This window comes from Numida meleagris, chromosome 3, assembly GCF_002078875.1.
Source record: "Numida meleagris isolate 19003 breed g44 Domestic line chromosome 3, NumMel1.0, whole genome shotgun sequence".
Taxonomy (NCBI): domain Eukaryota; kingdom Metazoa; phylum Chordata; class Aves; order Galliformes; family Numididae; genus Numida; species Numida meleagris.
This window is the reverse complement of record NC_034411.1, coordinates 8,367,119-8,394,502: the sequence shown is the minus strand read 5'-3', so window position 1 is coordinate 8,394,502 and position 27,384 is coordinate 8,367,119. Positions and strand designations below refer to the sequence as shown.

The window sequence follows — 27,384 nt, the reverse complement described above, 5'->3', positions numbered from 1 at the left end:
TGAAGCCAATGCTTCAATTTTCATTAGTTTTCAAAGTACACTGATGCAGCAGCAGAGAAAATGAGACCATAAAAATTGCTCAGAACACAGCTCTGAAAAGCACTGTCCATATATTTAACACATCAAAACCATACAGAACTGAGAGCAGGAACAAACTAGGTGTTAGACGGCCTGTGGGGTATTAATGATATATATTAAATGGGTGCTAACTAACAGTGCTGTCACTGCAAAGCTGTGCGTGTTGGCATATGCAGCCAAACTGAGGCACTGAACCAGCTGGATGTGTCTGTTCTGCAGATGAACAGCACAGGGTTTTCTGTAGGGCTGAAGAACCACATGTGCCTGGAAAAGTGCCTAATTCCCACATGAACAGGGGAAACGTTGTATTATGAATGCTTTTTTCATGTGGGATGGTGAACTGATGGCATACAATGGAAGTACTGGATTATGCCAGGCATGTGGCAAGCAGGGCTGGCCTGAAAGTCTTTCAGTGTTTGGAGGAGAATGGTCCATCAGCCTTCAGACCCGCGCTGACACTTATTTACCAGCTCAGAAGCAGAGTCTCCAAACACTGTGCAGTTTCTCTAAATTTACTAATCCTCAAACGATGAGGAAGAGGAAATTATTTGTTATTTGATCACTTATTCAGGTGGATGATGGGCAGAACTTTTACCTGGCAGAGATGTTGTTCAAAGGAGGGTGGCCTTTCTGCTCTAGTCATGATGTTCGGCTGTAAACCTGGCAGTCAACAGTACTGGTATGGCTGGGAGAAATACATCTGCTTTCTCACTCCGGTGGGATGATGCACCTCCTCAGCTGCATGTGCTTGCTCTGGTTTTGCATTCATTTTGGGATGCATGCAGTGATAGCATGAAAGTAAGTTCGATGCAGAGGTCCTGCTCCAGCTCCTGTCACAGCTGGTGACCACAAAGGGATAGAATATTGGCAACTGGCTGCAAGCCAGCATTAAAACATTCAAGCTGCTGGCTGCCTGATTAACTGCCAGCAATACAGCCTCAGCAGCCTACAACAGTGGCAGCTGGCCATACAGTGAAATTAAAAACACAAACAAACCCTTCCCTGGATCCCCACGAGAGTCCATCTTTTTGTCAGAGTTTTAATACCAGTTAATATTCCTACTGACCGGGCAACAGTGTCAGTGTTTGCATGCATGCTGGAGGCAGCAGAGGAGCCCCTCTGGTCCCAAAGCTGCCCTATGCTGGGGAGTGGCTTTGGGATGGGAGCAATGAGCACTCAGCAAGACCGGTGGGAACTTGCTGGCAAAAGAGCAAGTAGGGCCTGTCCTGCTGCTCCCTTGCCTTTCTGGACCAGCATCAGTCCTTTAGCAACATACAATTAAAAGCTATACTGAGAAACATGAATATGGCCAAACGTGTTGCAGGCGATGTTTAGGACAAAATTATTCAGAATATCCTAAACAATCCCTTCCAGACTATTCCTCAGTTATTTTTATTTCCCAGACTCCCCTTGTAACTGTATATTTCATGCTTTGTGTTTCTGAAAAATATATATATATCAATATTCAATAATAAAGTAATCCAGAGCTCTCCTTTATTTCAGTCTTTCATATCCTAGAATGACCTTAGTGCAATAACTGAGTTTTTTCTTGTGTCACGTTTCATCTTTGTTGACTGCGGCCAGCCTGGCTAATCCTTTTGCTGCTGCCTTATCAGTATTTTTGTAATTCACTGTTTTCCATTCTGCTTTCATGGCTTCTAGGACTTTTTATTTTCCCCCTCATCCCCTAGTTGTAGGAAATTTGCAGCTGCACTCTGTGCTTACTCGGTCTGACAGGTGATCACACACAAAGACAGGTAGGTAGTTCGTGTTGGGTTGAGAGGCTCTGGATAAGTATTGAGGGATGAGCAAATAAAGTGGATGACATTGTGGGAGTCTGCTATAGGCCACCCAGCCAGGATGACAGCACCAACGAATTATTCTTTAAGGATGTAAGGGATATCTCTAGATCGGCTGCCCTCGTCCTTATGAGTGACTTCAACCTGCTTTCCTGTGGCATAAATTACAGCTGATTCTTTTCTCCTAAGGACTGCCAAAGAGTGTAGTTTTTAATTGTCAGTTCCTGCCACGCACCCAGGAGCAGGGGGTCAAGACAATCATGATGATGTTGCTTCTTTGATTATTTAACAATTCCTATTACTAGCTAAGAGTTCATGTGTGTATGTAGTGGGGAGTGCTCATTTCCTCCCTTTTATTCTTACTACAATTCTGTATATCTTGTGAAGAAGTGGACAGAATTTTTTTTTTCTGTTTGGAGACTACACATACGTATGTTTTCAGACACAGGGTAATGATACTTTAATGGCTACTAGCATGAGATCTCTTATTTCTTTTGGTGTGATTTGTTTAAAAAAAACCTTGAAATCCAGGGGCAGGGTTGTGAACTTGGTCAGGTTGCCCTGGATCCCATCCAACCTGGACTTGAATGTCTACAGGGATAGGGCATCCACAGCTTCTCTGGACAGCCTGTGCCAGTGCCTCACTGCCTTATGAATTTCCTCCTAATACAGAATCTAAATCTCCAGTCTTTTAGTTTAAAATCATTCCCTCTTGTCCTATTGCTATCAGACCATGTAAAAGTCAGTTTCCCTCCTCCTGCTTATAAGCTCCCACCAAGTTCTGGAAGGCCACAGTAAGGTCGTCTCTCCAGAGACATCTCCAGGCTGAACAAGCAAGGCTCCCTCAACTTTTTATTCATAGGAGGGGTTCTCCAGCATTCTCATAATCTTCTTGGCCTTCCTCTGGACCCACTCCAACAGCTCCACATCTTTCTTGTGCTGGGGGCTCCAGACCTGGATGCAGTCGTTCAGATGGAGCCTCACAAAGGCAGAGCAGTGGGGCACAATCCCCTCCCTTGTCCTGCTGCCACCCCTCTGCTGACGCAGCCCGGGATACTGTTGGCCTTCCAGGCTGCCAGATCACGTTGCAGGCTCATGTCCAGCTTTTCACCTGCCAGAACCCCCAAGTGCTTCTCAACAGGACCTCTCTCAATGAATTCTCCTCCCAGTCTGCACGCATCTGAAATTGCCTTGGCCTTGCACTTGGCCTTGTTGAATCTCACTAGGTTCACGTGGGCCCAATTTTCCAGCTTGTCCAGGTCCCTCTGGATGGCATCCCTTCCTTCTATTGTATCAACTGTATCACCAAGCTTGGTGTCATCAGCAAACGTACTGAGGGTACATATTTCTTCAGTTTAGAGACGAGATCATTGCCAGGTGTCAGAACTGAGTAATGTTTCTTTTAGGTGATCAACTGAGCATGCTTACTCCCATCATATGCCCTCCAATGTGACAGACCAGAGTGGCTCACCAGGATAATCCTGTTGCCCACTCTTCAAACAGATGGACCACATTATCAGTCCAGAATGATCCGTATCAGTCACAAGCTGTAGTTCTTTAAGCAACTGGGTACCAGTAGTCGCGTGGAAAAGCGTGGGCTGTTCAAAGCTCCAGCCTGCCACAAGCTTTCTCTGTGTGAAGTTATATGAAATAAATCCCCCCAGCACTTGCAGTATGAGCGACTGGGTACAAGTATATCTGATGTTCTTCTCACCTTAATGAATTCAGCTTAGGGCATGGTTTGAATAAACTGAGACATGGTAATTAAACAGGGTTCAAACATTTTTGCTTGCATTTTTGACTCGGAAATGGCATGGCTGTACAAATGTGAATAGAGAAGGGTCTTTTCTATCCCTTAAAGAACAACAGTGGCTTCTTTCATAGACTGCAGGAACTCCTTCCCTAGCACTGGATGCTCAAGGGAAGTTACTAATACTTCCTCAATTCACTTGGGAAGCCATAGGTCTTAGAATGGTCATTTTTGTAGCCGTCTGCCAGATTTGTTCTGCTTTTCTCTATGGTTTCCCTGTTGTGCCCGTGTTTCTTGGCAAGCAAATGCTTCCCAAAGATGGTATTTCTATTACTTTCAAACCTTGGATCATCTGAAGTAGGTGGTGTTTTTCATAACAAGCATAAATTGCATTTATTTAATGAACATGAATTTGTGTCCTGTAAGCTCCTGCTTAGCTTGTGGAATAACATTTCCCCTGAAACCTGTAAGATTTCAAGACAGTAACTCAGCACATTTATTTCCTTTTAATAAATTCTCTACTCTTTCAGAGGCATCTATCATCAGCATATTCATTTTCCCCACAGTGTTACGTTTCTTGAACCTACTTATTGTTAGTTTTTATTTTCTTGGCCTTATTAGTTGACCTTATGTACTGATTTACCTGCCTTCTATAGAAGACCTCTTTATTATCTTTGCTTTATCTGAAGCACTTAGCAAAGTCCTTTTTAATTGCTGCCATCTGATCTTTGTCCTAGAGAAGCAAAATTTGTTTTTCAAAATAAATGATGGCTGAAGCCTTACCTAGCTATCAAATATTACTACTGACTATCTTAACAGACTGTGTAATGGTGTTGATTCTACCAGCTTCATTAACTATTTAAAGATTAAAGCTAACTTCTAGTTCACAAGAGACAAAGGCAAGAGTGAAATGTATGATTAGAGTGAATGATAGAAAGGTCAATGCTGCACCCTTTCTTCTATAAATTGTCTGGTTTTATCAAGTCTGTCCCTTATCTCATGTCTGCCTTATCAGATCTGCCTAAGCAAGGTACATAAGTGAAGCTTCTTCCAAATTTAATTTCCCTTTCTCAAAAGTCCAGCCTACTATTTAAAAAAATAATAATAATCCTTTTACAACATCCATTTGTGACAAGGAACACATGCTGACTCTCAGCAATGATGCCCTTGAATAAAAATAATCCATCTTCAAATTGATCGGTAATCTAAAAATAGAATTTTAAGGCAATATGCCGGTTCTTTGTCTTCAGTTAAAGGAAGTATGTCAGTATGAATTTCCTTTCAGAACGTCTGTTGACCTTTCCTAACAGTAAACTTGCTGAAGTAATATAAATGCAGGGTTTAGTTTCTCACAGACTTCTGCCATTCAAAGATCTTGCTTGTGAAGGGGAACATACTGATAGCTATCTAGATTATTAAAAAAAAAAATAGTGGTTCTTTGTGCAAATTGTTATGTGACGAAAAAGTGCTATTGTACAGCTTACTTTCAAAACTGCCTAGATGCTATTCAGCCTTAGGATGAACTTACCTTGCAGTTTCCAATGTTCTTAAGCTTCCTTCTCTCTGTAGAGGGGAAAAAACACTGAAAACCCTTGCTCCCCAACAACCTGCTTTGCTGTACTTTAAATGCTCACATTCTACTCATGAATGCGTTCCACTGCAAGACAGATACGTGCTTCCTAGTATGGGCTAACATACCTGCTCATAATTACCTTAGTAACTGGAAGACAACCATTTATGAAAGACTCTTAGCCTTCCTGCAACGCCCCTTTGAAGTTCTCCTGTACTTGTCACTGCTTCCAATTTGTTCTGGAAACTATTTCTAATCTTCTTCATTAAAAACAAATCAAGCTTTTTTATTTTTAAGACATAAATGCCATTATTGTTTCTGTGTCCTTGATGCACAGAAGTTCCTCCCTTTCACTTCTGATTTATACTCAGTGTGTAAGCACCTTCTGTAGCATTTTTCTTTTTCTTATCCTCCTCATGTATGTCACTTTTTTTCAAAATGCTTATTGAAAGTTTCTGAAACTTGCTTTTTTACGTCTGAAATCTGGCTTTGCTACAAGTAACTAGTATATTTTCTGCTTATATTAAGACTCATCAGTTCCTGTGAAATTTAGCACCCAAAGGGAAAGTTTCATTGCAAGTCCTCATTCATTGCTTTGTCTTCCTGAGTGCTACTGTAATTTTCTTCTCCTGCCTCTGGGTAGAGGGAGTGGGAAATTCATGGAAAAATTGCAGCTGTAGACTCTGACTGTGTGTTTTTAGGTAGTGGCAGGCTGGCTTCATAATTAAATGTTTAAGCTGGTAATGAAATTTAAAAAAAGACTACCAGGTCTGCTATGAAACTGAGTAGAGACAGTGTGGGGGTCTTGGATTTATCAAGTATGTTGCTGAAGTTTTATGTCCTGGACTGGTTTGTACCTTCAGCATTTACAGGCAACTCTTTAACAGTTGGTCTGAATGCTGTTCTCTGTATCAGCACATCAATATTCTGTTTCTCTCTCCAGCAAAGGGGTATGTATCCATTTATCTTTGGCTTCTGGTAATTATCTTGCATGGCAATTGATCTTCCAAGCCTCTGGTTTCCTTATCACTAAAAGCAAGGATTTTGAATCATGCCTCGCAGCCTTAGCCCTGGAGACCAGTTCCTTGTTGTCAATATCAGTGGTTCATGGTTGAATTTTTTTTCAGCCCTATCATGTTGTGTGTGATGTATTTGGTGTCAAAAACTTTCCCACTCATTATACTCTTATCTTAGAATAAATTTAAACTTTTTGAGATGATATCGGAGAAAAAAACATAGAATGTGGCATTCCTTAGTTCAGGCAAGAGATTCCATTACTACAGGTGTATCACTGTCTCTTCAGATCTTGGCTTACTGCACTGAGGTACACATAAGGAAAAGATGCTGCTTTCTTTGAATCTGTATGTTCTCTTCAACAAACTATTGGACAGTGTTGAAAACTAGCAGTGCTCAACTTTCCTGTTGTGCTGTTAATCTGTATTTCTGTAACACCCAGATATTCTTACTGGTGGAGCTGAGCTCCCTGGGGGTCTGCACTCTATCCTCTACAGAGAAAGGCAGCCTCTGGAGTCAGTCCCATCGTATAGGGTCAGGAGGAGACTGTATGGCTATAGAACACTAAGACATTTGAGTTACACTCTACAGCTATTGGTGAAAATAAGCTCCAAGGTCTTTCATGCTTCTGTCTGGGCTGCCAGGATCCATTATGTTGCTATCTGTCATTGTAATGGATCCTACAATTTTCCCCTATATCTCATCAGCCCTGGCCTCAGTACTCTGCAGCAATGTAACTGATAAGAAAACACGCGCAATATTTCCACTGCATTGGTTAAGAATGTCTTTACAAGGAATTTCTAATGCTCCAAATGATGTAACTTCTGCTTAAAACTTTATCTCTTGCAGACTCTGAATGAGAGGCTTTAAATGTTTTATGTTAACTGTGGAAAAGATTTTTAGAGACTCTCATACAGAAATCCTCTTTTTCTGCACAACAGCCAATTCTGCTGCTGGAAGAAGCAGTAGTTTGTTTAAAAACAAAGGGGTATGTGCCTTGATAATATATAGTCTACAATAACAAAACAAGAAAAGGAAACTCAATAGAATGGGTTGTACATTCACTCATGCATTGAAACAAAGTTTTGGCATAAAACAAAGCCCAACGCTTTCTTTTTCACTAGAGGTTCCATGAATTTTAACTATACAAGTGCTTTAAGTATACTCTGCCTTTTTCGCATTAGACTTCTTTATCTTTCTTCAAGCAGTCTGGATGTTTGTGCCAGCTCTGAAAATTGGTTACTTTTGCCCTACTGAAAACTCAAAGGATTCAGATGAAAAATGTATTTTATTTTATCCCTCCTTGACAGAAAAAAATGAGCATTCAGTGATTACTGAAACTGAAGAAGATAGCCCAGACATCAATACAAACAGAAATGAGAGAACTGTGGCATATGTAGTGGCTTGTAAGAAACAGGCTCTTGCCTTCAGTGACATAAACCAATTTTTTTTATGTCTATAATTTCACTACAGCTGACTTATCGAATCTTCTGTCTGAGAAAATTGCATCAATTCATTTTGAATGGCTTGATAGTTAAAACTCCAGCTAAGCCAAAAAGGAGGAGTACAGGAGTTTTGAGCAAAAAAAGAATACTTTCAAAAACTCCACACTAGGTTATTAGTAAGGAATTCCTAGTGCTGGAATTATCTGGAAGACCACCTCAAGCTGTAGTCTCTGGCATCCCTACTGTTCTTTCCTAGGCCTCAAGATTCTTGCTTGTTTTTGCTTAACTAAATATCTACAGCATCCAGAAGAATAGACAGAAAACTGATGTAAATACAAACATACAAAAAGGATTTATTGTAAACAAAATATGTCTGTGCAAACAGGAAAATAGACTTCTGTTCTTTAGAAATGGCACATGACTTTCTAAGATGGAGAAACCCACCAAACCTACCCTGCAGGTACTTTATCCAGTAACAGTGTGCAAATGAATTGGACCACTCAGCAACTTATGTCATTGGCTTTGATTTTTCCTGCAGAGTGGAGCTCAGCTCTGAGGTTTAATGTTGGCACTTCAGAGACATTAAAAAAATAGATCTTAAGTAGAAACACAGATAATGACCCAACAAAATGGAACAGAGCTGTAGGATCATAAGGCCTGCCTCTGTCAGCGAGTCAGGCCCTAAGTGCTTGATCCCCGGCCTGAACTTGTTGTATGAGGCTCCTCAGCATGGACCCATACTAGCCATGGGAAGTACGTTCTCTTCTTTACTTGGGCCATAAAGATGACACACAGGGTATTCCTCTAGCCTGTCAAATTCATTAAGGTGGAAGTGAGTTGCCAGTTTGTTTACCATTCTTTTCAGGGTGACAAAGGCTGCAATAACTTGGAAGATGAGGAAGAGGGCAAAGATGATATTAACTGATCTTTCCAGTGGCTGAATGTTCAGACCTTCATTAAATAGCAAGAAGAGAATTACAGGTAACTGCAGAAGGAGAGTCAGGAGCCAAAACCCAGCCAGCTCAGGGACCTGTAAAAGGGAGACGTCACCATCTGAAAATTGGCAGTTAGAGATGGGGGAAAAAAAAAAGCGAACAAGAGTTTGTGGAGAAAACCATTTTTTTTTTAATTAATCTTCCAAAAGCCAGGACATAATGTGAAATGGCAAAATGAGATGGTTTAATGTTTCCATATAATGTGTTTTTAACAGAAATTACATCTTTTAAAAAACAGTTTTAAGGAGTTAGAGTGGTAACCTCTGAGGGAGAAATCCACAAAAGTTAATGGAAGCTGATGCCAAGGTAATAAAAGGTGAACACTGTAACTCAGAAATGACCATCTACTCAACATAAATCTTTCAGATGAACTGGTAGGCTGCTTTATTTATGCTGAATTGTAAAAAGCTCTCCTCCACAAATTAAAACGTGCATGTGGTAACGTACCTTCTCCTGCAGGTTGCCCATGTATCCCAGGTAGAGTCGAATGACCTCTATTAGAGAAGTCAGGATCATGACTGTGACCAGGATGAATTTGTAGTAATCTGACAAGACTGGATACTAGAGGGAAGAAAAGAGTAAAAGCTTCTGCCATGCTCCTTCATAACATGCTATCTTAGGTTAAATGAACACATTGTATGCTACTGTAAGTTGACAGTGTTGTATCAGCTTTCAAATACTCTTGAGACTCCAGTTTCAAGGATTCTCCAAACAAATCTACAAAATTCTAACTCCAGTGAGCTCTATCTCTGTACTGGAGGGTTTTGATAAGAAAATTTACACTTACAAATCATTATTTTCCTTCAGGACTCACCTTCAGCTGGAGCATAACAACTGAGCTGAGCCACCAAAATGGGAAAAAGTAAACGTTGAAATAGAGGGACATCTGTAGTGGTAAACTGGAAACTATTTCATTATCTGTAGATAAAAAGAAGTCTTTATCACTCCTAGTTTGTTCCATACCTTCCTTTCGTAACTGACAGAAAGTTTGTGCTCCTTCTTAGCTTCAAGCAGGGCATTAACACTTCTCAGTCAAATTAAATGTTAAAAGTATTTTCACATACCAAGAGGAAAAAATTCTATCCTATCTTATGCTGTATCATTTCCTACAATCTAATACAACTTCCAGTTCACATGATACAGAATTTTTATCACGTAGTCATAAATTCAAGTTGAGTGTCTGACTGTGGAGTAAGCCATAAACTACCAGATAGTCAATAATCTGACTGATAGGCTTAGCTCAAGTAGTGCTGTATACTGATACTGCAGAAATAGGAAGTGCTAATTTTATTGCTGCTCTTAAGAGGATGGTCAGACTTTAGATGAGTACATGTTGGATTATCTTCATTTTGTAGATGACCTTCCTGAGCAGGGACTTACTACGAGATTCTAGGTTTGTAATGCCCATTCTTGTTTTCTGAGTCTTTAAATAAACATAGATAAAAGTAACATTGCAAGAAACCTGTAATCGTTTTAGTCCTTGATTTAAGAATTTCAAATATGTGTCAAGCTAAAACTCTTCCTTTAAAGACTAGTAAGAACAAAATGTGTTGATACAATGTAGAAAACAGCAAACATTGAACTCCGCAGGCTTTAAATTCTATGTGTAGAATTTAATCATAGATTTAAAAGATCAAACTGAAAACAAGGAAAAATTTAAAACCATTCCAACTGAATGGTTCATTTTTAATGAACAATTTATTGCTATATTAATTAAAATTAAATTTACTTCAATTGCTAACAGTCCTACTTCTCACATTTTCCTCTGTAGATACATCTTCACTTGGTACCATCTAAGCAAATTTAGAAAACATTCATCGAGACTTGCTTTGTATTCAAGTCTTATTCCTCTGTCACAATGATGACATTTAGTAGGAACTTAGTCTAACAGCCACACGTTTTTCCTTCCAGACTCAGAACCACCACTCTTCTGACACTGCTGTATCTTTCTGTATCTTCCAACCATTTCCCATACCTGTTTTTGTTCCACCTCAGTCTGGCACTCCTGTTTCCAGTTCAGCCACATGCAGCTTGGTATAGTCTGTTCCAGAAGTCTTTATGCCAGATGCAGAAGTATTTAATCAGGGTAGCTACTAGACTAGGTGGGAGGGGAGGACTATTTGGGAACAGAACTGGAACAGACCTTAAGGACAGGGTGTGAGGGGCAGGAATTGATTAAACTGAAATAGAAAGTGCAAGAAAACCAGTATCTATTTTTAATAATCCCATTGTTAAGCATTAACACTTCACTACATCTACAAAGGAATGAAAATCTATAGGTACTTTGAAAACAATTTTACTATCTATCTAAATTTGTTTCCGCTGTCCTAACAAATCAGTCTGTGGATTTGGGAGGGCACTGAGATACAATTTTAAAACATGTTGGACCTGGCTCTGAGCAACCTGATCTAGCTGTGGATGTCTCTCTTCATTACAGGGAAGTTGGACTAGGTGACTTTTAAAGGTCCCTTTCAACTCTGAGGATTCTATGATTCTATGTTTTCATTTTTCAAAAAAACAAGACCATCCAATTACAAGTAATCTTGTTTCTTCCCTACAGGTAGTATGCATTGGATGAAATTGCAATGCTTTGTAGCCATATTTAAAAAGAGAGAAGCTAGGAGTTCTGATTTAAATTGTGATGATGAAAATGTTGTGGTACATTAAATGTTGAATTGACCCAGCACTGGTATTTTTGATTTCTGCTCAAGTTTTAAAATTGTGTTTTGAATGACTACTTAGGAATACAAGCAAATTCTAATTCATCTTTTTATCCCTAAGTTGAACTTGTGCTTATTTTCTAGGATAGCAAAAATGCAGGGAAATGCCAGACTGTATTGCACTGTCAAATTTGATGCAACTCCCTGAAGTATGTGTGCATGAACTTTAGACTTGAAATCCTGATGTCAAAGAAATTAATGATACGTTTCCATTGCTTTCAATAGGCTGGGGCTTCTCATAAGAATTTTCACAAAAGTAAAATGAAAAGAAATGAATGAAACTGTTCTGGGAACCTACAAAATGTTTCAGCGTTGTTTGATAAATGAAATGAGGAACTGATATGTATGCTAGCAGAGTAGCTATGCTGGCATAACTACACAAATTTAATGAGTGCTCCTGTCTTGAAATGACTTTAATAACCTTGGAATGGATTTATCATTGAAATTCATGTTAACCTCCATGAATATAACCTGCCTGTGCAGACAGTTTATTTCCATGGCTTGTGTGACTGCAAAGGAATAGAACTGCGGGCTGTTTGCAGGTTTCCCTGGTGATAGGACAAAGGAAAAACTCTCAGTCCTCATGGATATGGATTATGTCCTTGTGGATGGTCCTTATAGACTCTTTATAGGAAGGAGAAAGCTGGTATTTTGCAGTTTGAGTTTCTGCTGTCTAGTTCCAGCTGGGTACACCTCTTCATGTGTTATTGTTTCTCCTCTCTGTGGGGCCACTGAGCTCAAACCAGCAGCTCAGTGCTTCTCTTTGCTCTTGGTGTTCTCTAAAACCATGTATGCTTTTTATTCTGGTGGTCTGAAGGCCTGGTGCATGACTAACAACGGCCTTTACCTGCAACGTTTTATGCAAACGCACGCGCTTTTAAAGCACATCCCTCACGGAGGGACGTGCACTCCGCCCTAACGGCCGCCAGGTGACCGTTGCCGCCGCCATCTTGGTTCATGGAAGCGTTCCGCTCCCCCGCCCCGGCCGCCCCCGCCGCCATTTTTGTTGCTGGCGGGCAGCCGGTGCTTACCTGCGCGCTCGCTGGAGTACTGTGGGCTGGCGCGGCGGCTGTCGGTGAAAAAGGTCCGGCTGAAGGAGCCTAGCCGGCGCCGCAGAGGCTCGGGCAGCGACATGCCACGGGCCGCTGTTGTCGTGGTGACGGGGCGGGGGCGCGCAGGCGCGGTTGGAGAAGCGGAGCTCCGGCAGATGTGCCGGGACGAGGCGCAGTGCGGGCCCGGCTCCTTCTAGGGAGAAACGATGTACAGGAAATTACGTTCCGCAGCGCCAGAATGAAGGAGCAGCTCGTGCCCTGCACTACAAGGAGTGGTAGCAGCAGTGGTTTCACTGTACCTAATGTGACACGTCGGTTCCCAAATCCCCCCCGTTTCCTCTCTCCCAAAATCGCATTTTGCTGCTTTCCCCGGTGATCATTCTCGAGTATGACTTTCCAAGCTCAATTACCTCTGAATAATGTAAAGCCTAGTTTAAATTTAATTTCTTTCTATCCCACGTGGAAAACTGCAGAAAGAGACAGCTGAACAAGCACAAGTTCTGAGAAATCCATTTGGTTTACAAGTGGTCAGATGGTGTGGTATATAGCAACAGATATTTTTCAAAGAGTTCTCCAAACAAATATGGCAGCAGGAGTCTGCACCAAGCCCCTTCCCCCCCACAAATAAAAACCGACAACCAACCGAAAAACCAAAGCAAACCAACCTGAAGACCTTCAGAAGAGATGAGGAGGGAGTGACTTTCAAATAACAGCAACAGATTGGAAGGGAGAAGGTATTAAAGATACCTCAGGGGTATCTCAAGGGGTGCTGTGCATGTCCCCTTTTAGGCAGGGAAGGCAGCAGGCTTTACTGTGTAAGTGCTCTTAATAACATAAATCTTAAGGTGCGGGTGAGGCTTATTCCTATTTTGCAGGTTAAACAGGTGAGGTTTAATCTTAAGAAATGCTCTTTGCGGTTTGTGTTGCAACCCACAGAAAAGAGCACATCATTCAGTAGATGTCCTGGACACAAGGAGACAGGTCATTCAGTGAAAAATATTCCTTTCAAGCATCAAAACATAAGCTAAAGGAGATGATGTGCCTTTTGTTATACAAGATTAGTCTGTACAGCAGTGAGCACAGCTCAGTGATGCTACCAGAGCTACCTGTGAACTAGGTGGCTCAGACAAGACAAATAGTGAACAAATATGAAAAAATAATTCGGTGAAAGCAACGAGTCTGAAAGTACATCCAGCTTTTTTGACCTGACTCTATTTAACTTTGAGGCTGGTCCTGTTATAGGCATAGTGATGGTGGTGCTTGCAATAGTTAGCCTGCTTTTGGGGGAGTAAAGCAATACCAGATGCAGTTGTAGAGGTATGTGTAGTTGTGTTCTTGCTGGATGTGGACCCCATAGCTCTGAGCTGTGAGGGTGCTGGAGGTATACCACAGTTTCAGTGATAAAAATCTGGGAGTGGATGCCGGCTAATTAGCTAACTATCTGGTAAATAATTGAAGAGCTTAAAGATGACTTTTATGTATCAGGAAACATTATGAAAACCAGCATTAATGTTAGGTAGGCTTCTGAGCATTACCAAGTGCAATCTATATTTGTTGTCTTGCCAATTTCCTCTAGGTGCTAGGAATGTACTTCCTGCCAGACTCAATAACTATAAGGGTGACTTTTGCACTGTCTTGCAAATCTCACCATAAAGCTCTTATCTACAGACAGTGGCAAGATGATGACTCTATGCAATGTTTTCAGTGAGACTGCCTGAAACTTTGTTATACTGCTGTTGCCTTTGTCTCAATCTCATTAACGCCCATTAAATTAGGAGAGTGCTTGCTGCACACTCTCAGTTAGTTAGACACAAAGAATAGGTTTATATGAATTAGAAGTATGGCCGAGTTTTGATTAAATCAGATCCTCAAGGAAGTTGCAGGGTTTTTTTTGTTGTATAAGCTGGTGGCCCATTAAGGTTCAATCTTTAAAGATTTTCCTTTTGATTAGTTTTTAAAAAATCAAGGGAAGAATTTTCCCAATGCCATTCCATTCCTGTTGCCAGTGGCGCTGAGCAGGGACCATCCTGTTAGCAGCTCTAGAGTAGTCAATGGGACTTTGCAAGATTGGGTTCTGCTCTTTCAAAAACTGTGAAGCAATCCAGCTTAGCAGTCACTGAAGTGTAAAACTAAGTAGTAGGTAAAGGAAAGGCTGGTGGAACGCAGACACCACAAGAAATGCATGGATTTGCCATGTGAACTCAATTTCCAGACTCAAGGTGTGAATCTGTGATATTTGGCAGCCTTACATTTTCAGCAGATGGCCAAGCATCCTACACATCCCTGTGAAATAAAACTGTGCACATTTTCATTTAATATTTTTGTCCATACAGATGCTTAAAGTATTCTGTGAAGATGGAATATACTCTTTGTTTTTACTAATTCTGTTTGATTTTCTTTTACACTAAGATGCACATTTTTTGCCCACTTTATGAAAAGACTTCTGATTTTCTGTAGGGCGGGTTGGAGAGCACCTACTCGAATTTCAAGCAAGAGAACATTAAAACTTCATGGATTAGAACACCAGGACAGGTCAGAGCTTCCTGTAACATAAGGATATCAATGTGGGCCATTAGGAGTGGAAGGAGGAAAAACGTTTAACTGTTACGTGACTGTAACAGTTGCGATGACAATCTGTATAAATACCTAAGTGTCTAGTGTTTGTGATGAAACTTTTTCTGGCATTTTCTTTCTTTAATAGAAAGATATTCTGCTATTTAGTTTCTTTGTGTCTCTCCCTGTCTGAATGTTTAAGGTAGAAATAACTGGATTTCCGATTCTCTGTGCTTCGAAATAAGAACATAATTGCACAGCATATTACATGACCGTTTTGTTTATCTCCACACATGCTAGCTATAAATAAAACAAAAGTCTCTGAAAATCTGCCTGAAAGCTTTAAATCAGAGGAATATTGGATCTTTGTGAATCCACAGGAGTCCAACTAAGTTGGTAGACACTGGCTTGGCTCCCAGACCGAAGCTCCTGGGGCTCTCTGGCAACATCTCTAAGCCATAAACACCAGATGCAGTATATCTAACGAAATTAAATATCAGCAGTTTTTTACAGTTGGCATTTCAGACACACAGAGTTCATTTAAATGTTGCCAGTGGTTTATCTGTGTACCTGAACTGCAGTTGCTGTATTTCTGAATTTGCTGATGTGGAATCTCACAGATGCTATTTTCTGTGGTATGCCTGTGCTGCTGCCCTTCACGTAGTTGTAAGAGTGCAAGGAACAGAAATAACACGCTTCCTTTCCTGACCCTTAATACCAGCGCAGTGTTTTGGTAGAAATGCTGTAAAATGTAAAAAGTGCTGGTGAGTTGAGCTATGAGGAGGCAAACAGAACAGAGGCTTGCTTTCTCCTCCTCTTCTCAGAGTGAAGTGACAGATTGTGAGTTTTAACAAATTACAACTGCCACGAATGCGTGTGTTTGAAAGGATCACATTATTAGCTGTGACAGTGCCTGCCAGAGAAATTCCACAGCTGTGCTCCTGGTGTGCAGTACCTCGAGACAATCTTTTCTCTGTGTCACTTGTACATTAGTCCCTGGTGTTCGTTTAACACCTACAGGGTATTTGTGTCTGGTAAACAATTATTGTTTCTGATGAGACCTGTCTGAGGCCCCTGTTTGAAACATTACATATTGCTGCGGTCATTCTGTGCATTAAATGCATCTTGGCTATTTTAGTCCTAAGCATAAAGACAGAAAAGTCATCAAAAACAACAACAAAAAGGCTGTTACTAGCACCTATAGATTGATGTTCTTCTTGTTGTACTTGGCATTTAGATAGAACAGCTCCCTGGCTTGTTTTATTTTGTTGATTTGTAGTTTTGCCAAGGGCATTGGGAAATCCTCAAGGCTAGAACTGCTATTAAACAAGTCTCACCATTTGTGTTGCAAAAATACTTGAGATTTGTGTGATAGACAAGGATACTACAGAATGCGCGTGCATTTTGAGCTAGATTCTCACTTCTGTGAAGATTCTTGATGATCACCTCCCTATGAGGGCAGGCTGAGAGAGCTGGGGCTGTGCAGCCTGGAGAAGTGTCCAGGGGGACCTGAGAGCGGCCTTCACGATCTAAAGGGGGGCTGTAAGAAGGAAGGGGACAGACTCTTCAGCAGGGTCTGTTGTGACAGGACAAGGGGAAATGATTTCAAACTAAAAGAGTGAAGTTTTAGATTGAATATAAGGAAGAAGATTTTTACACTGAGGGTGGTGTGGCACTGGCACAGGTTGCTCAGAGAGGTGGTGGATGCCCCGTCCTTGGAGACATTCAAAGTCAGGCTGGACGGGGCTCTGAGCAACGTAGGTGTCCCTGTTCATTGCGGGGTAGTTGGACTAGATGGCCTTTACAGGTCCTTTCCAACTTAAAAGATTCTGTGATTCCATGACTCTGCATGACCTGACCAGTGCAGATAAGTCCATTATTTTCAAGAGGTGGCGGTAGAATAGTCAGTGAACAGCATGTTATAGCACTGCAAACAGGCTTCAATTCTGCCTCAGTTTCATTCTGCCTCAGTTACACCTGTGCATCTTAGCAGGACTCAAGACATTCAGACTTGAGACTTGTTCTTTCAGGTCATACACGGGAACTCGGTAAGGGCTCTCAGTTATTCTCAGCAAAGCATGTTTCGTCTGCTCTGCAGTTAGAGTAGTCAGACTGTTCTCCATGTGCAGAAATGCATACTGAGCATCCTACCTCAGATCTAGAGTCACTCTGCAGACCTTGACAGCTTGCAGCAAATTATGTGTTAGAGGATCTGATGGCTTCAGCCTTGGCCTCTTCTTTGCATACACAGAGAGGTGAGCTGAACTTTCCGGCAGTAATGTTAGCTATCCTAAATATTATGTGTACAATCCAGAGCCTTCACCTCTCTGGTGGGTTTCCCTAGAAAGCTGATCTTGGGAAGGAATGGTGCATTTGCTGCTTATGTTTGTCCTCTGCTGATTACAAATGGAGGCTAATTCTTTTTCTAAATCAAGGTGCCTTCCTCTTTAAAAACTGAACACTATTTAGAGATCTAAGCTCTCCCAGAGCTTGTTCTGTGGATGTGATCTCCTCCAGACGATAGATCTGTGTTCTCTGGACATCACACCAGAAGTTTTACCTGTACTCCGTGTAACTCAGCAAAATGCTTCCTAGAATTGCCAGAAACAGCTTTCTCTTTTTATTGCAGAATCCAAAGATGTCACGGTAATTAAAAACTTACCTTCAAGGTGGCATGCATCAGTGTGATGATAAACACATTATTAACAGCACGCATGCTGCTGATGGTGATAGTTACCTGTAAAAACATTTTTGCACACCCTTTGCAGTTAGTTCAAGCCTAAGCCCTATGTAAGTGATGCAGGATGACATTAGAAGTTTGATCATTTAGGAAAAAAAAAACACGAGTCAGGGAGGACAGTTGTTTAGTTAAGAAACTAATCACAGGGTTGGGGTTTGTCTTTTAGTTTGTAAATTTGTATTTGGACAATTACATAAATGCCCAATTTCTAAATATAAGCATGTCAAAATTTCAGTGCAACTCAAGTGGGAGCTGCAACAGTACCCTAAAAATTAGGCTGGTTATTTGGATACTCATATACACAATTGTGTTTCCAAACAAGAGCAAACTCTCCCTCTGCTTTGAAGCTTTGCTGAATATCAAGGTACCTGTTGTGTTGTCAGATCAACATCAGTGAGTTTCCATTGTCCATTCTTCACGTCCAGACCGATGATTCTGAGGATGACTGGAAATACCACAGAGGCTGAGTTCTGGCTCAGCACCTTTAGTTCAAGCATTGTGGGTTATGCTTTTGGGGATTCTAGGCCAACACTGCTGCAATCTATGGTATATCTTTGTTGGAACATGAATTTGGCTGTGTATTTATTTTTGAGCTATAATCTGTTAGGTTTAGGCTCTTTGCTGTGTTACCAAACAAAACAAAATTGCCTCAAATTCTCATCAAGTAGTACAGGAGAAAGTATACAGTGACTTTCTGAAGTTCTGAAGAGCACTTAATTCTGCCTTTATTGCATTTTCAATTATTTAAGGCAGAGGCTTTTTATTCGTGGGTATACATTGTCTATATGCACCGTTGTATCTCAGACTCAGCTGTGGTACCAGCTGCTGTTGTAATGTGAATGATCATTCTGAACTCTTCAATCTGCTATCTCTGAAATGTTAAATTTCTGTTCTCATTTGAAGACGAGGTTTCTCATGTAATCAGAATCTGTGAAGTGGTGCTTAAGACTGGAGAAAGTCTAAAAGGATTTTTGCTGTTTAGATGATGTTTAAAATCAAGGATTTCCTTTCCTGCGTGCTGAGTTACTGATGTTTGTAGTGGAGGAGGCAGGGTTGAAGGATCTAATCTAGCTTGCTTTCTTGACCTCTCTGTCCCTGAAATTCTTTATTACAGGACTCAGTTGAGAGCTTTCTTATTTTTTCCCTCACACTTTGTCTACAAGATCTTGCCTGCCTTTATGAAATATTGGATTTATAACTGCAGCATTTATTACAACAGTATTTTAAAACATCAGATGTGTGTGCAGAAGCTGTAATTAGAAATGCACCTAGTGCTAAGTGATGGCTTGTGAAGTGTTGCTCTCCAACTGCAGCATCCACAGTGAGAGTCATATATAGCCTGTGTTTATATGTGTTTGAATGAGTAGAGGTGTCAGTGAAAAAAGTTGTGAAGTGCCATAGTGCTGTGATCTATTTCTTCTGAAAATTTCTGCTTTATTTCACTAAATTACAGCAGTTTAGCTGAGAAAGAAGACCTGTGCTGAGGTGCTGTATACTTTGTATTATGGTGTGACATCAAGCATTTTGCCAACGTGGTCAGTCAGAAGTAATTAAAATGGAAAGTGGAAGCCAACAACTTCAGTTTCAAAAATTCATGCATGTCCACTAGGTCTTGCCTCTTGTAACTTGGCATATCTGTGACTTCCCTAAAATCCTCTTTGTAAATTGGCAAGGCCTGGAGAGGCGATTTCATCCTTGTGTCCCAAAGCCAGGCCAACCATGTCCAAACCACACCTTTCCAATGACAGTGACTACACAAGCTGCCTGGACACATGTGTTCTGGTCCTCAACTGTCCATATGATTACAAAATGAAGTCCTAGTATCTAACCTAAGCCACACTTTCCTCAATTTCTCCTTCTCATCCTACCAAGTATGGATGTGCCGCTGATTAACTTTCTTCTACAGCTGCCTTTTGATTCCCGTATTGTGTACTCCCCCAACTGTTCTTCTATAAATAAAACAAGTCTAGCTGAATGGATCTATGCTCATTTATATTAGATGTATATCGCAGTAGGTCTGCCCTGATGTCATCAAGAGGAAATCTAATAGGCAGAGAGGAGAAAAGATGTGGGCGATGAGCATACTAGAAGTGTTTCAGTGCACGCTGCAAATTGCCTGCTTCGATACCAGAGAGCCCTTGCTGATCACGACTAAAGAACATGTTCATTCCTTGAATGTTATGTGTGGCAACCCACTCTACTAGGACTCAGGACAGATATTTCTGTCCTGCCCAGATGCCTTGAGAGATGTATGATTAACTTCATAAATACATATTATAAAATGGCTGGCAGTGTTCTCACCGTAATGTATTTTCCCTGAAGGAAAATATGTCTGAGTACAGAAATCAGTAAGAACTTGATGCCAAATGTGGAATGGAAAGGAATTCTGAAGGCTGGAGTCTGTCAGCAGTTTTTGTGCGTGGACTTCTACTTTGAAGAATTAGATGTGGAGTTATCTTCTTATCCTCTAATTTCTGAACTCTGTATCACTTTCCTGAAACACACTGGCATGTATTGTGTGCATATGTAACATCTCCGTGGAGATTTCTTACTGGTCACTGCAGGTGAATTAGTTTATATAAAAGCAAGCAGAGGGAATATGTCAGTGGTTGCTCCTGTACTGAAAGTTGATTTCTGAGAGTGTGATACTGTAAAGGAGATTATTTTTCTACAAATCTGTGAGGTTGGAGAACCCCGGAGGTGAATTTTAGCAGTCCTCGTAAAGGTTGTTTATTGTAAAAGTCTCAGTTATCAGATGTGGAGGGCCTTTAACATCAGATCTGACTTAGCTGCTTGAATTTACAAATCAATCTTAAAGCTGCTGGCACCGCCAACTTGACACTCAGCCTTGCCTCAAGGAGACCTAGTTTGAGAGTGTCTGAAAAAAATTGCTGGACAGTCCCTCTGTGGAAGTCAGTACTGGCATAAGGTGCTGTGTTGAGAGACTGTTCCCGAATCCTGCTGACCCTCGCACGTGGGAATGTCTGTTGGCAGCAGACATGACACAGAAAAGCTTACAGATTGCCCCAGCTTGCATGGGCGACTGAGCCTAGGATCTGGCAGCCACCAGTTAGAGGTGCACAAAGCTGCTTCATGCCAAGGATGCGTTCTGCATGTGTTCTGGGAGGTGTTCTGGGAACATTCCTGCCTTGGAGCCTGGGCTGACAGTGCTGTATTCCAGTAACTAAGTCCAAAAGTCACATCTTACTGAAGGGTGAATTCAATAGATGGAATATCTTATCCTTCTGTTATTTCAATTTTGCTCTCAATATTTCTTTATAAGAGTGAATGTCAGCCAGATGAATATTTTAGAGTAGCTTTTTGCTGCATACATTTCAAAGCAGAGAGAAAGAAAAGTTAAATTTCACAATGTCACACTACGAGGAGAGAAAGCTTATTAACTAGAGTTTTGAGTGCAACAGCTAAAAGTCTCTAATTCCTTGGGATGAGCTTATTTTTGCTGAGAGTAGACAACTCATGTAGACACATTTCCTGTCCTGAGCCTGATCAGGGTCCTAACGGCACTAAGCACTTTGCTGAAGTGGATTAATGGTGTGATTTGTTTTCTTCAGGTAAGATCTTTCACATATAATAAACCATTCAGCTTCAGTGCGTCCTTCTGCAGCGATCTTTGTAACTCGTGGTACAATGAGAGCTTCCTTCTTGTCCACTCTTGATTTAAGTGGGTTCAGCAAGTGCTGAGTCTAGGCTAGGATCTAGTTCTCATGTAGGAGTGCTACAGAAAGGGTAGTGAACAGAGGAGCCTGGGTAGCAGCAAAGGCTTCATCCTGCTTCCTTTGAGCCCCAGCTTGTCTTGCTGTGACATTAGTGGGATCAGAGACAAGGACAATGTCGAGCATCGCTTAGCAGCAATGAAAAGAAGCAGCATCGAGAAAGATATCAACATACAGTCTTTAGCTAAAGAAGAATTTTTCATCAGATTCATTTGGTTTTTGCCCTGTACTACTTTTTGTCTATGTATAAGCGCTTTTCTCGTCTGGGACACTGAGAAACTGTCAAAAATCCTTTGCTAACAATACCTAAACTTTCATTTAGATCTTTGATCAAATTTAAGTATTATCCAGTTTGCAAATGTTGGCTGGTGTTTAGGCTTTTGGGCTGATTAATTTCACATACTGCTATCTGGAAATTGTAGTGCTCCATTGCGCAGCCAAAAATTGGCCTAGCATCTGGAAAATGGCTGGTGATCCAGCTGCTTTGGGGCTCCCAGCTAGAGATGCAATAAAGAGGTCTGTTCTTCAGGGAGCCTCCACCTTATGAGATAGTTAATCTTGGGTTTTACCAAGACACAGGCCTTTAAGATCATGGCTGACTTTTAAAAAGCTCCATGATCGCAAACAGTTCTGTGTTGTCCTCCCAATATTATTCATCTTCATTATGGCAATGGGTTAAAATCTAGCAGTGGAATATAGGGACCAATGCGCCACGTGAGTGCAGCTCAGTTCTTTCTTGCAGATGATATCAGAGACAGCACAAGTATGTGGTGATCAGCGTGGCACTGCTGGCATGCTGTATGTGGTATGCCCTTGCTCTACTGACTGGTGACATAGTATGCTGGAGTGTCTCCTCAGCTGCCATCAATCCTTCTGCTTATGTAGTAATCCCTTATGCACACTAGTGTGCTCAGAGTGGTTTCCTTTCTGATGCACCAAGGTTAAGTCATGCAAGAGTACTCTCAATTGTAACCAGCTTTTGTTGTGAGTACAAGGTCCTCCAGCAATTTGTGCACTGCTTAGGTATGTCTGTGACCTGCAGCTGATACAAGGAATGCCACTGGTAAATGCTATACAGATTAGAAAGTCCTAGCACTGTAGCTGATCATGTCAACTCAAACCCTAAGCTTCTCATCCCTAAGCCATGCCATAGGGCATTGTAGGCATGCCGAAAAAGCACAGTCCTGACCTAGCTGTGCTACTTACACATGATGATAGTAGAGAGCACACTGAGATGTGTACACAGAAGTAGTTTGGATGAGATGTTAGCAAAATATCCATAGGTAACTCATATAGTCCTGCTCACTTTGATCTGACTGCTTGCCTTGGTATGGAGGTGTAAAACCCCATAGCGGAGGGTCAGTGCCAACACTGCCAAGCTAATTTCACAAGATACCTCCTCAGTGCTTTCCAGAAATGGTGAGGACTTCCTAAGCCTGATGGTGAGAAACGAAGAATCAAAATCAGTGGCTTCATTTCTGCTTTTTGGACAGATTTTCTTCTCACTGAATAATCCCTTTGTAGCTCCAGGGAAAATTTCTGGCAAGCTGTGTGTGTCAGTGGCCTGAAGCACAAAGTCTGAGCAATGTGAGATTTAAAGCCTAAGAGACTAAGCAGTTGCTTACAGTTTTGCTCTATGAGAAAGAGTTGGTAATTTTTTCTCTCTGATCTTGTAACTTGTAAGAGGATAGAGGGAAATAAAAATTGACTATTGAGCAATTCAATGCATAAATTACTCAACACATTGTTTTTCTGGTTTCAGACTGAAAAAAAAAAAACAACCCAAACCAAAGCAACCAACAACAAATAAGTGGAAGTGTTGTGTTCGGTGTTTCCACCCTATCTATATACAGGATGAAGTGTCTGTAGACTTGGGAGAAAACTACTGAACTTGACAGGTCACCAACCATTGCTACTGTGTGTGTCCCCGTTGCTTATGCTCCCCATTGTACGAACACCACTGCACATGGTGGTTTTGAGCATCACTCTATTCACCCACTGGACACAAGTGAATGCAGGTGTTGCATAGGAAACCTTATGATCTTACAGGTTGACCTTGGCAAACTCTCCAAACAAAGGGAAGCACAATTGTGAGAACATTAGAAAAAAGGTATTTTCCAGGCAGCCAGCTGATACAGTTCGGCACAGCTTCGACCATGGAGATGATATCAGAATTGGCAGTAGTATTTATTGTCCTTGTTGTAGATTGTAGTGAGGATCCAGTAAGACTGTACTTCTTTGATTTGTGTGATAGGACCAGACTTCAGAACTGAAGACTGCAGCTATTTCATTAAATTGATCGAGACGCCATTTCTCAAATAGCGTGTAGAACTGACAGTCTTTGACATGTCAGGATGTCTCTAAAACTCAAAACTGGGATACGTAACATCTGTAAGACATCTGTATCTTGCCTTGCTTTTCAGGTATCTTTCAGGAGGTACCTTAGAATATAGCTGTCATAAACCAAGCCAAAGTAGGACAACTGCTTATTCTAAGGAAAAAATCTGATTCTGCTGAGAGCAGCAGAAGTTAGGTTGGCGGGTGCCATGTTTTTGGCTGGTTTCTCATAATTGTTTCCTACTGTATGGTTTGGTGGGGTTTTTTTTTTTCATTTGTTTGGGGTTTTTTTTGTTTTGTTTTGTTTTGTTTTTGGGGTGGGGGGTTATATCCCTGAGTTCCTTCAGTAAGAGGTCTATATTTACACAGCTGGAGCCTGAGTGTGGCTCACCAGTTAGAACTGCTATTTCTGTCTGTTCTGCATGAATTCAGACACCAGTAGTCTATGGATACAAAAGCTACCCACTCCTGTTGAGGCAGTTTGCTGTCGTGGTTAGCATGCAGGACCAGAAGCATACTGTCTTCAGCACGCACAGGATTAAATTTGAGTTGTTTTGTGATTAGCATGTCGTGGGGTGGAGAGGGATGGCATTACATTCATAGTCAGTTGAAAACTTCACCCTGAAATATGAGCGTGTGCATAGTTTAAGTGGCTTTTCAAGCGAGTCCAAAAATACAGAGTTTATCTCCGATCTGAAAATTTTAACAGAAACTATTTGAAAATACTGTTTGTTTTAGACACTCTCATGACTCTTCATTGGAATTGGTTATTGATGTAGGCTTGTTGATTTGTGCAGCCGAATATTTCATTGCCAGAGTTCAAAGGCTCTTACAGAATGCTCTGGGCAGAAGCAAAGCTGGATTCCTCTACTAGATATTCAGAGTAGTTTCACTTAACAAATGCAGAAGCAGATTTTTTTTCTGAAGGGTTTTCACACCAAGCTACATGATTTTTCTCAGCATTTTTTTCTTAATTTGGAAATCTGGCAATTGTTGAGTTCATCCCACAGTGATGTTGGTCTGCTTCTTAAAGGTGCATACAATTTTGGTCCCTCAGCAGTGACAACTGTGTAAAGATGAATTCTATATTCTTGTTACGAGCTCAGTTACTTTGCTGACCAGTGCATTTAGAAAGCTGCTATTATTCTGGCTGCCACATGTCAGTAGGATATCTTGAGTTTTCCCAGTGCTCCTCTTATTATTTATTCTTGCATGTCAGGTAGTGTCTCAGCATAAACAGTTACCTCCAGAATAGCTATTTCTTCAACCTTATCCTAACCCCAATCATGTTCCAGTGTGAATACTGATTACAAAGACACTATTTGACTTGTTTACAACGTCCTTGTTCCCTCTGCTTCCTGGGGCTCTCAAAGACCTTTTTTTTTCTAGACATCTTCCTTTTGGTATAGTTAAGGCATTTTGAATTATTTCTTCTGCACTTTATTCTTCTGAATTTTTTCTTTAATCTCCTTTTTATTTTTTTTATTTTTTTTATTTTTCCTGTCCAAGTTGGTTCCTCTATATTAAAGACACATGGATTGGATTTATGGTGCCTGAAATGGATGCATGTTTGGCCCTAAAACTCATCTCCTGCCATACTTCTGGGAAGGATTGCAACTTTTCTGTATCTCTAAAGTAAGTATCTCATTGAGCTCAGGCAGGCATATGTGGCAATTCTGGGGCCAGAGAACATTTATTTAATCTCCAGGTAGAGAGGCAGAGTGAAATCTTAGGTCCACTCAAATCAGTGGGGCTTTCCCTGGGCTCCAGCTGAGCTGTGCCTTTATGTTTGTGTTTGTGATTTGCAGTTTGGCCTCCAGCAAAGGGTGACTGAAAACACAAAGCAGGATTTTCAGTCCCATGTTCTGGGATGAGGGTCAGCTTACTACACTAAGGGATGGAGGATTTGGAGAACTGGTTCTTGAACTGGTCCCCTGGAAGATACTTTAGTTTTAGTGTTTGCCTACCTGTAAAATAATAACGTTCCTCAAGAGCACAGTGCCATTAGAATGCTTGGTTTTGCTGGTGTATTGCAATTGTATTAGAGGTTCTGGAGAAACGTGCATCTGGGACACGCTAAGCCCATAAAGCAACAGACAAGCTTTAGCTACGGGTTTGTTTAGATGCTGCAGTGTGTTGCCTGGATGAGCCCTTTGTTTGTTCCCTGTGAATTGCAGTGGTGTGTCCCAGTGGAAGTCATCTGGTTCAGTGACAAGCATAGTTTATTGTCTCAGTAGAGAAGTCTGCTGAAATCAAAGGTGGATTAAACGGTTTCTCCGTGTTTCCATCCTCAGCTGAAGAGCAGTTTAAACAACAAAAACTGTCAAGAGTGCTTATTCAGAGAAGCAATGTTGGAAGCTGAAGATAAGAGCATTTATCTTCACGTCAAAACTACTCAGTGTCTTTGATGGACTCCCAACACACTTTAACAAGGAGCTTAGGCTGGAGATGCTGGAATGTGAAGGGTATGGGGGGTGGTGTTTATCCCAGCGAAACGTGGCATACATCAAATCAATTACACGGTGCAAATGTGTTTCCCCCCATCACCAGACAGGACTGCAAGCTCAGAAAATACGTTCTTCTAGGCACTAGAAGAGTCTCCCTTTAGATGCTGATTTAATGTGAAATGTATATTAAAGGAGAGAGAGACAAAAAGAGAGAGAGGGAATCTCATATGTTCTGCAGCAGATTGCCACATCGATCTTGTCATTTAGGCAAACACAGCCGAACCTGAGGCTATGAGTCTGTGGGATGTGCTGTATTTCTGTCATGAGCTGTCAGCCTCAGAGAAGCACAAGAGAGGCACCGTAATGCAGTGGAAAATGTAGTAATAAAGGGATCAGTGAGCCATTTAAGAGCATATCAAAGCTGGTGCCAGTTTGTGCCCACTGGTTTGGCTTGTGCTTGCCTTCAGCAGATAGAAGTGTGCTCTGCTCGTGCCTTCTCCCCTGATGAAGTGCTGATGGGGAAGAGGCAAAACATGAAGGAAGAACTCATGTTTCCATCAGAGCTGCTCCCATGCATGCTTCTTGGCAGGAATGCAGCTGTTCTGTGTGGCTGATGGTACCACGGATCCTAAAGGACCCCTCTCCCTGCCTGTCTTTGTACTGCCTGTGCAATGGGCTGCCCAGCCCTCCTAGCTTCCATCTCAGAGTCAGCTCCTCCGTGAACATTTGTCTTCTGAGCTTGCACCCCAAAATTACAACCAGAGTTACGCATTGCTGATGGCTGATTTGGGAGCTGGCAGGAGCACACTCCAGTTCTGCAGCTACCAGATCCTGGATCGAAAACTTTCCTGGAATAATTCTCTCAGTCGGCAGCTTAAAAACCTGGTTTTATTTAAATGACCCCTTTGGGAGGCATTGCGAGACTGGAGAGGGCCGCAGCAGGACAAATGGAGTAGCTTGCACCAGACAATTCACTCAAACAGACACACTGGCAAACTCTTCCTAATTAATAGCACGCCTCGGGCATCCCACTGCCTGGGTGTTTATACTACGCTGTCTGGAACGGTGTCAGTGCCTTGGGATACTTGTGTTTCTCCTGAGCAGAGCAAAGACACTAGAGAGCGCCGTGTATTTGCAGATTTAGAGTTGG

The 27,384-nt window shown here is 41.4% G+C and overlaps 1 protein-coding gene and 1 long non-coding RNA gene across 17 annotated transcripts in view; one reads left to right on the top strand and one right to left on the bottom strand.

Annotated features, from left to right (window-relative positions):
• On the bottom strand, nt 7,986–12,615 carry TMEM17 (transmembrane protein 17). The gene is made up of 4 exons (XM_021392960.1): nt 12,403–12,615; nt 9,466–9,569; nt 9,099–9,212; nt 7,986–8,686 (listed from the first exon to the last, which is right to left on the bottom strand). Exons 1-4 carry the CDS (start codon nt 12,503–12,505, stop codon nt 8,381–8,383), a joined length of 627 nt encoding a protein of 208 aa, XP_021248635.1. The 5' UTR covers nt 12,506–12,615; the 3' UTR covers nt 7,986–8,380.
• The window catches only part of LOC110397031, a 53,818-nt gene continuing 39,002 nt past the window's right edge, over nt 12,569–27,384 (top strand). For 12 of the 16 annotated variants that reach the window (XR_002437487.1, XR_002437486.1, XR_002437485.1 and 9 more), the window contains exons 1-2: nt 13,077–13,157; nt 14,881–14,955. This is a non-coding gene — a long non-coding RNA (uncharacterized LOC110397031). Of the gene's footprint in view, nt 12,699–13,076; nt 13,158–14,880; nt 14,956–27,384 lie in introns of those variants that run through there. The other 4 variants (XR_002437479.1, XR_002437488.1, XR_002437481.1 and 1 more) reach the window with 4 other exon arrangements.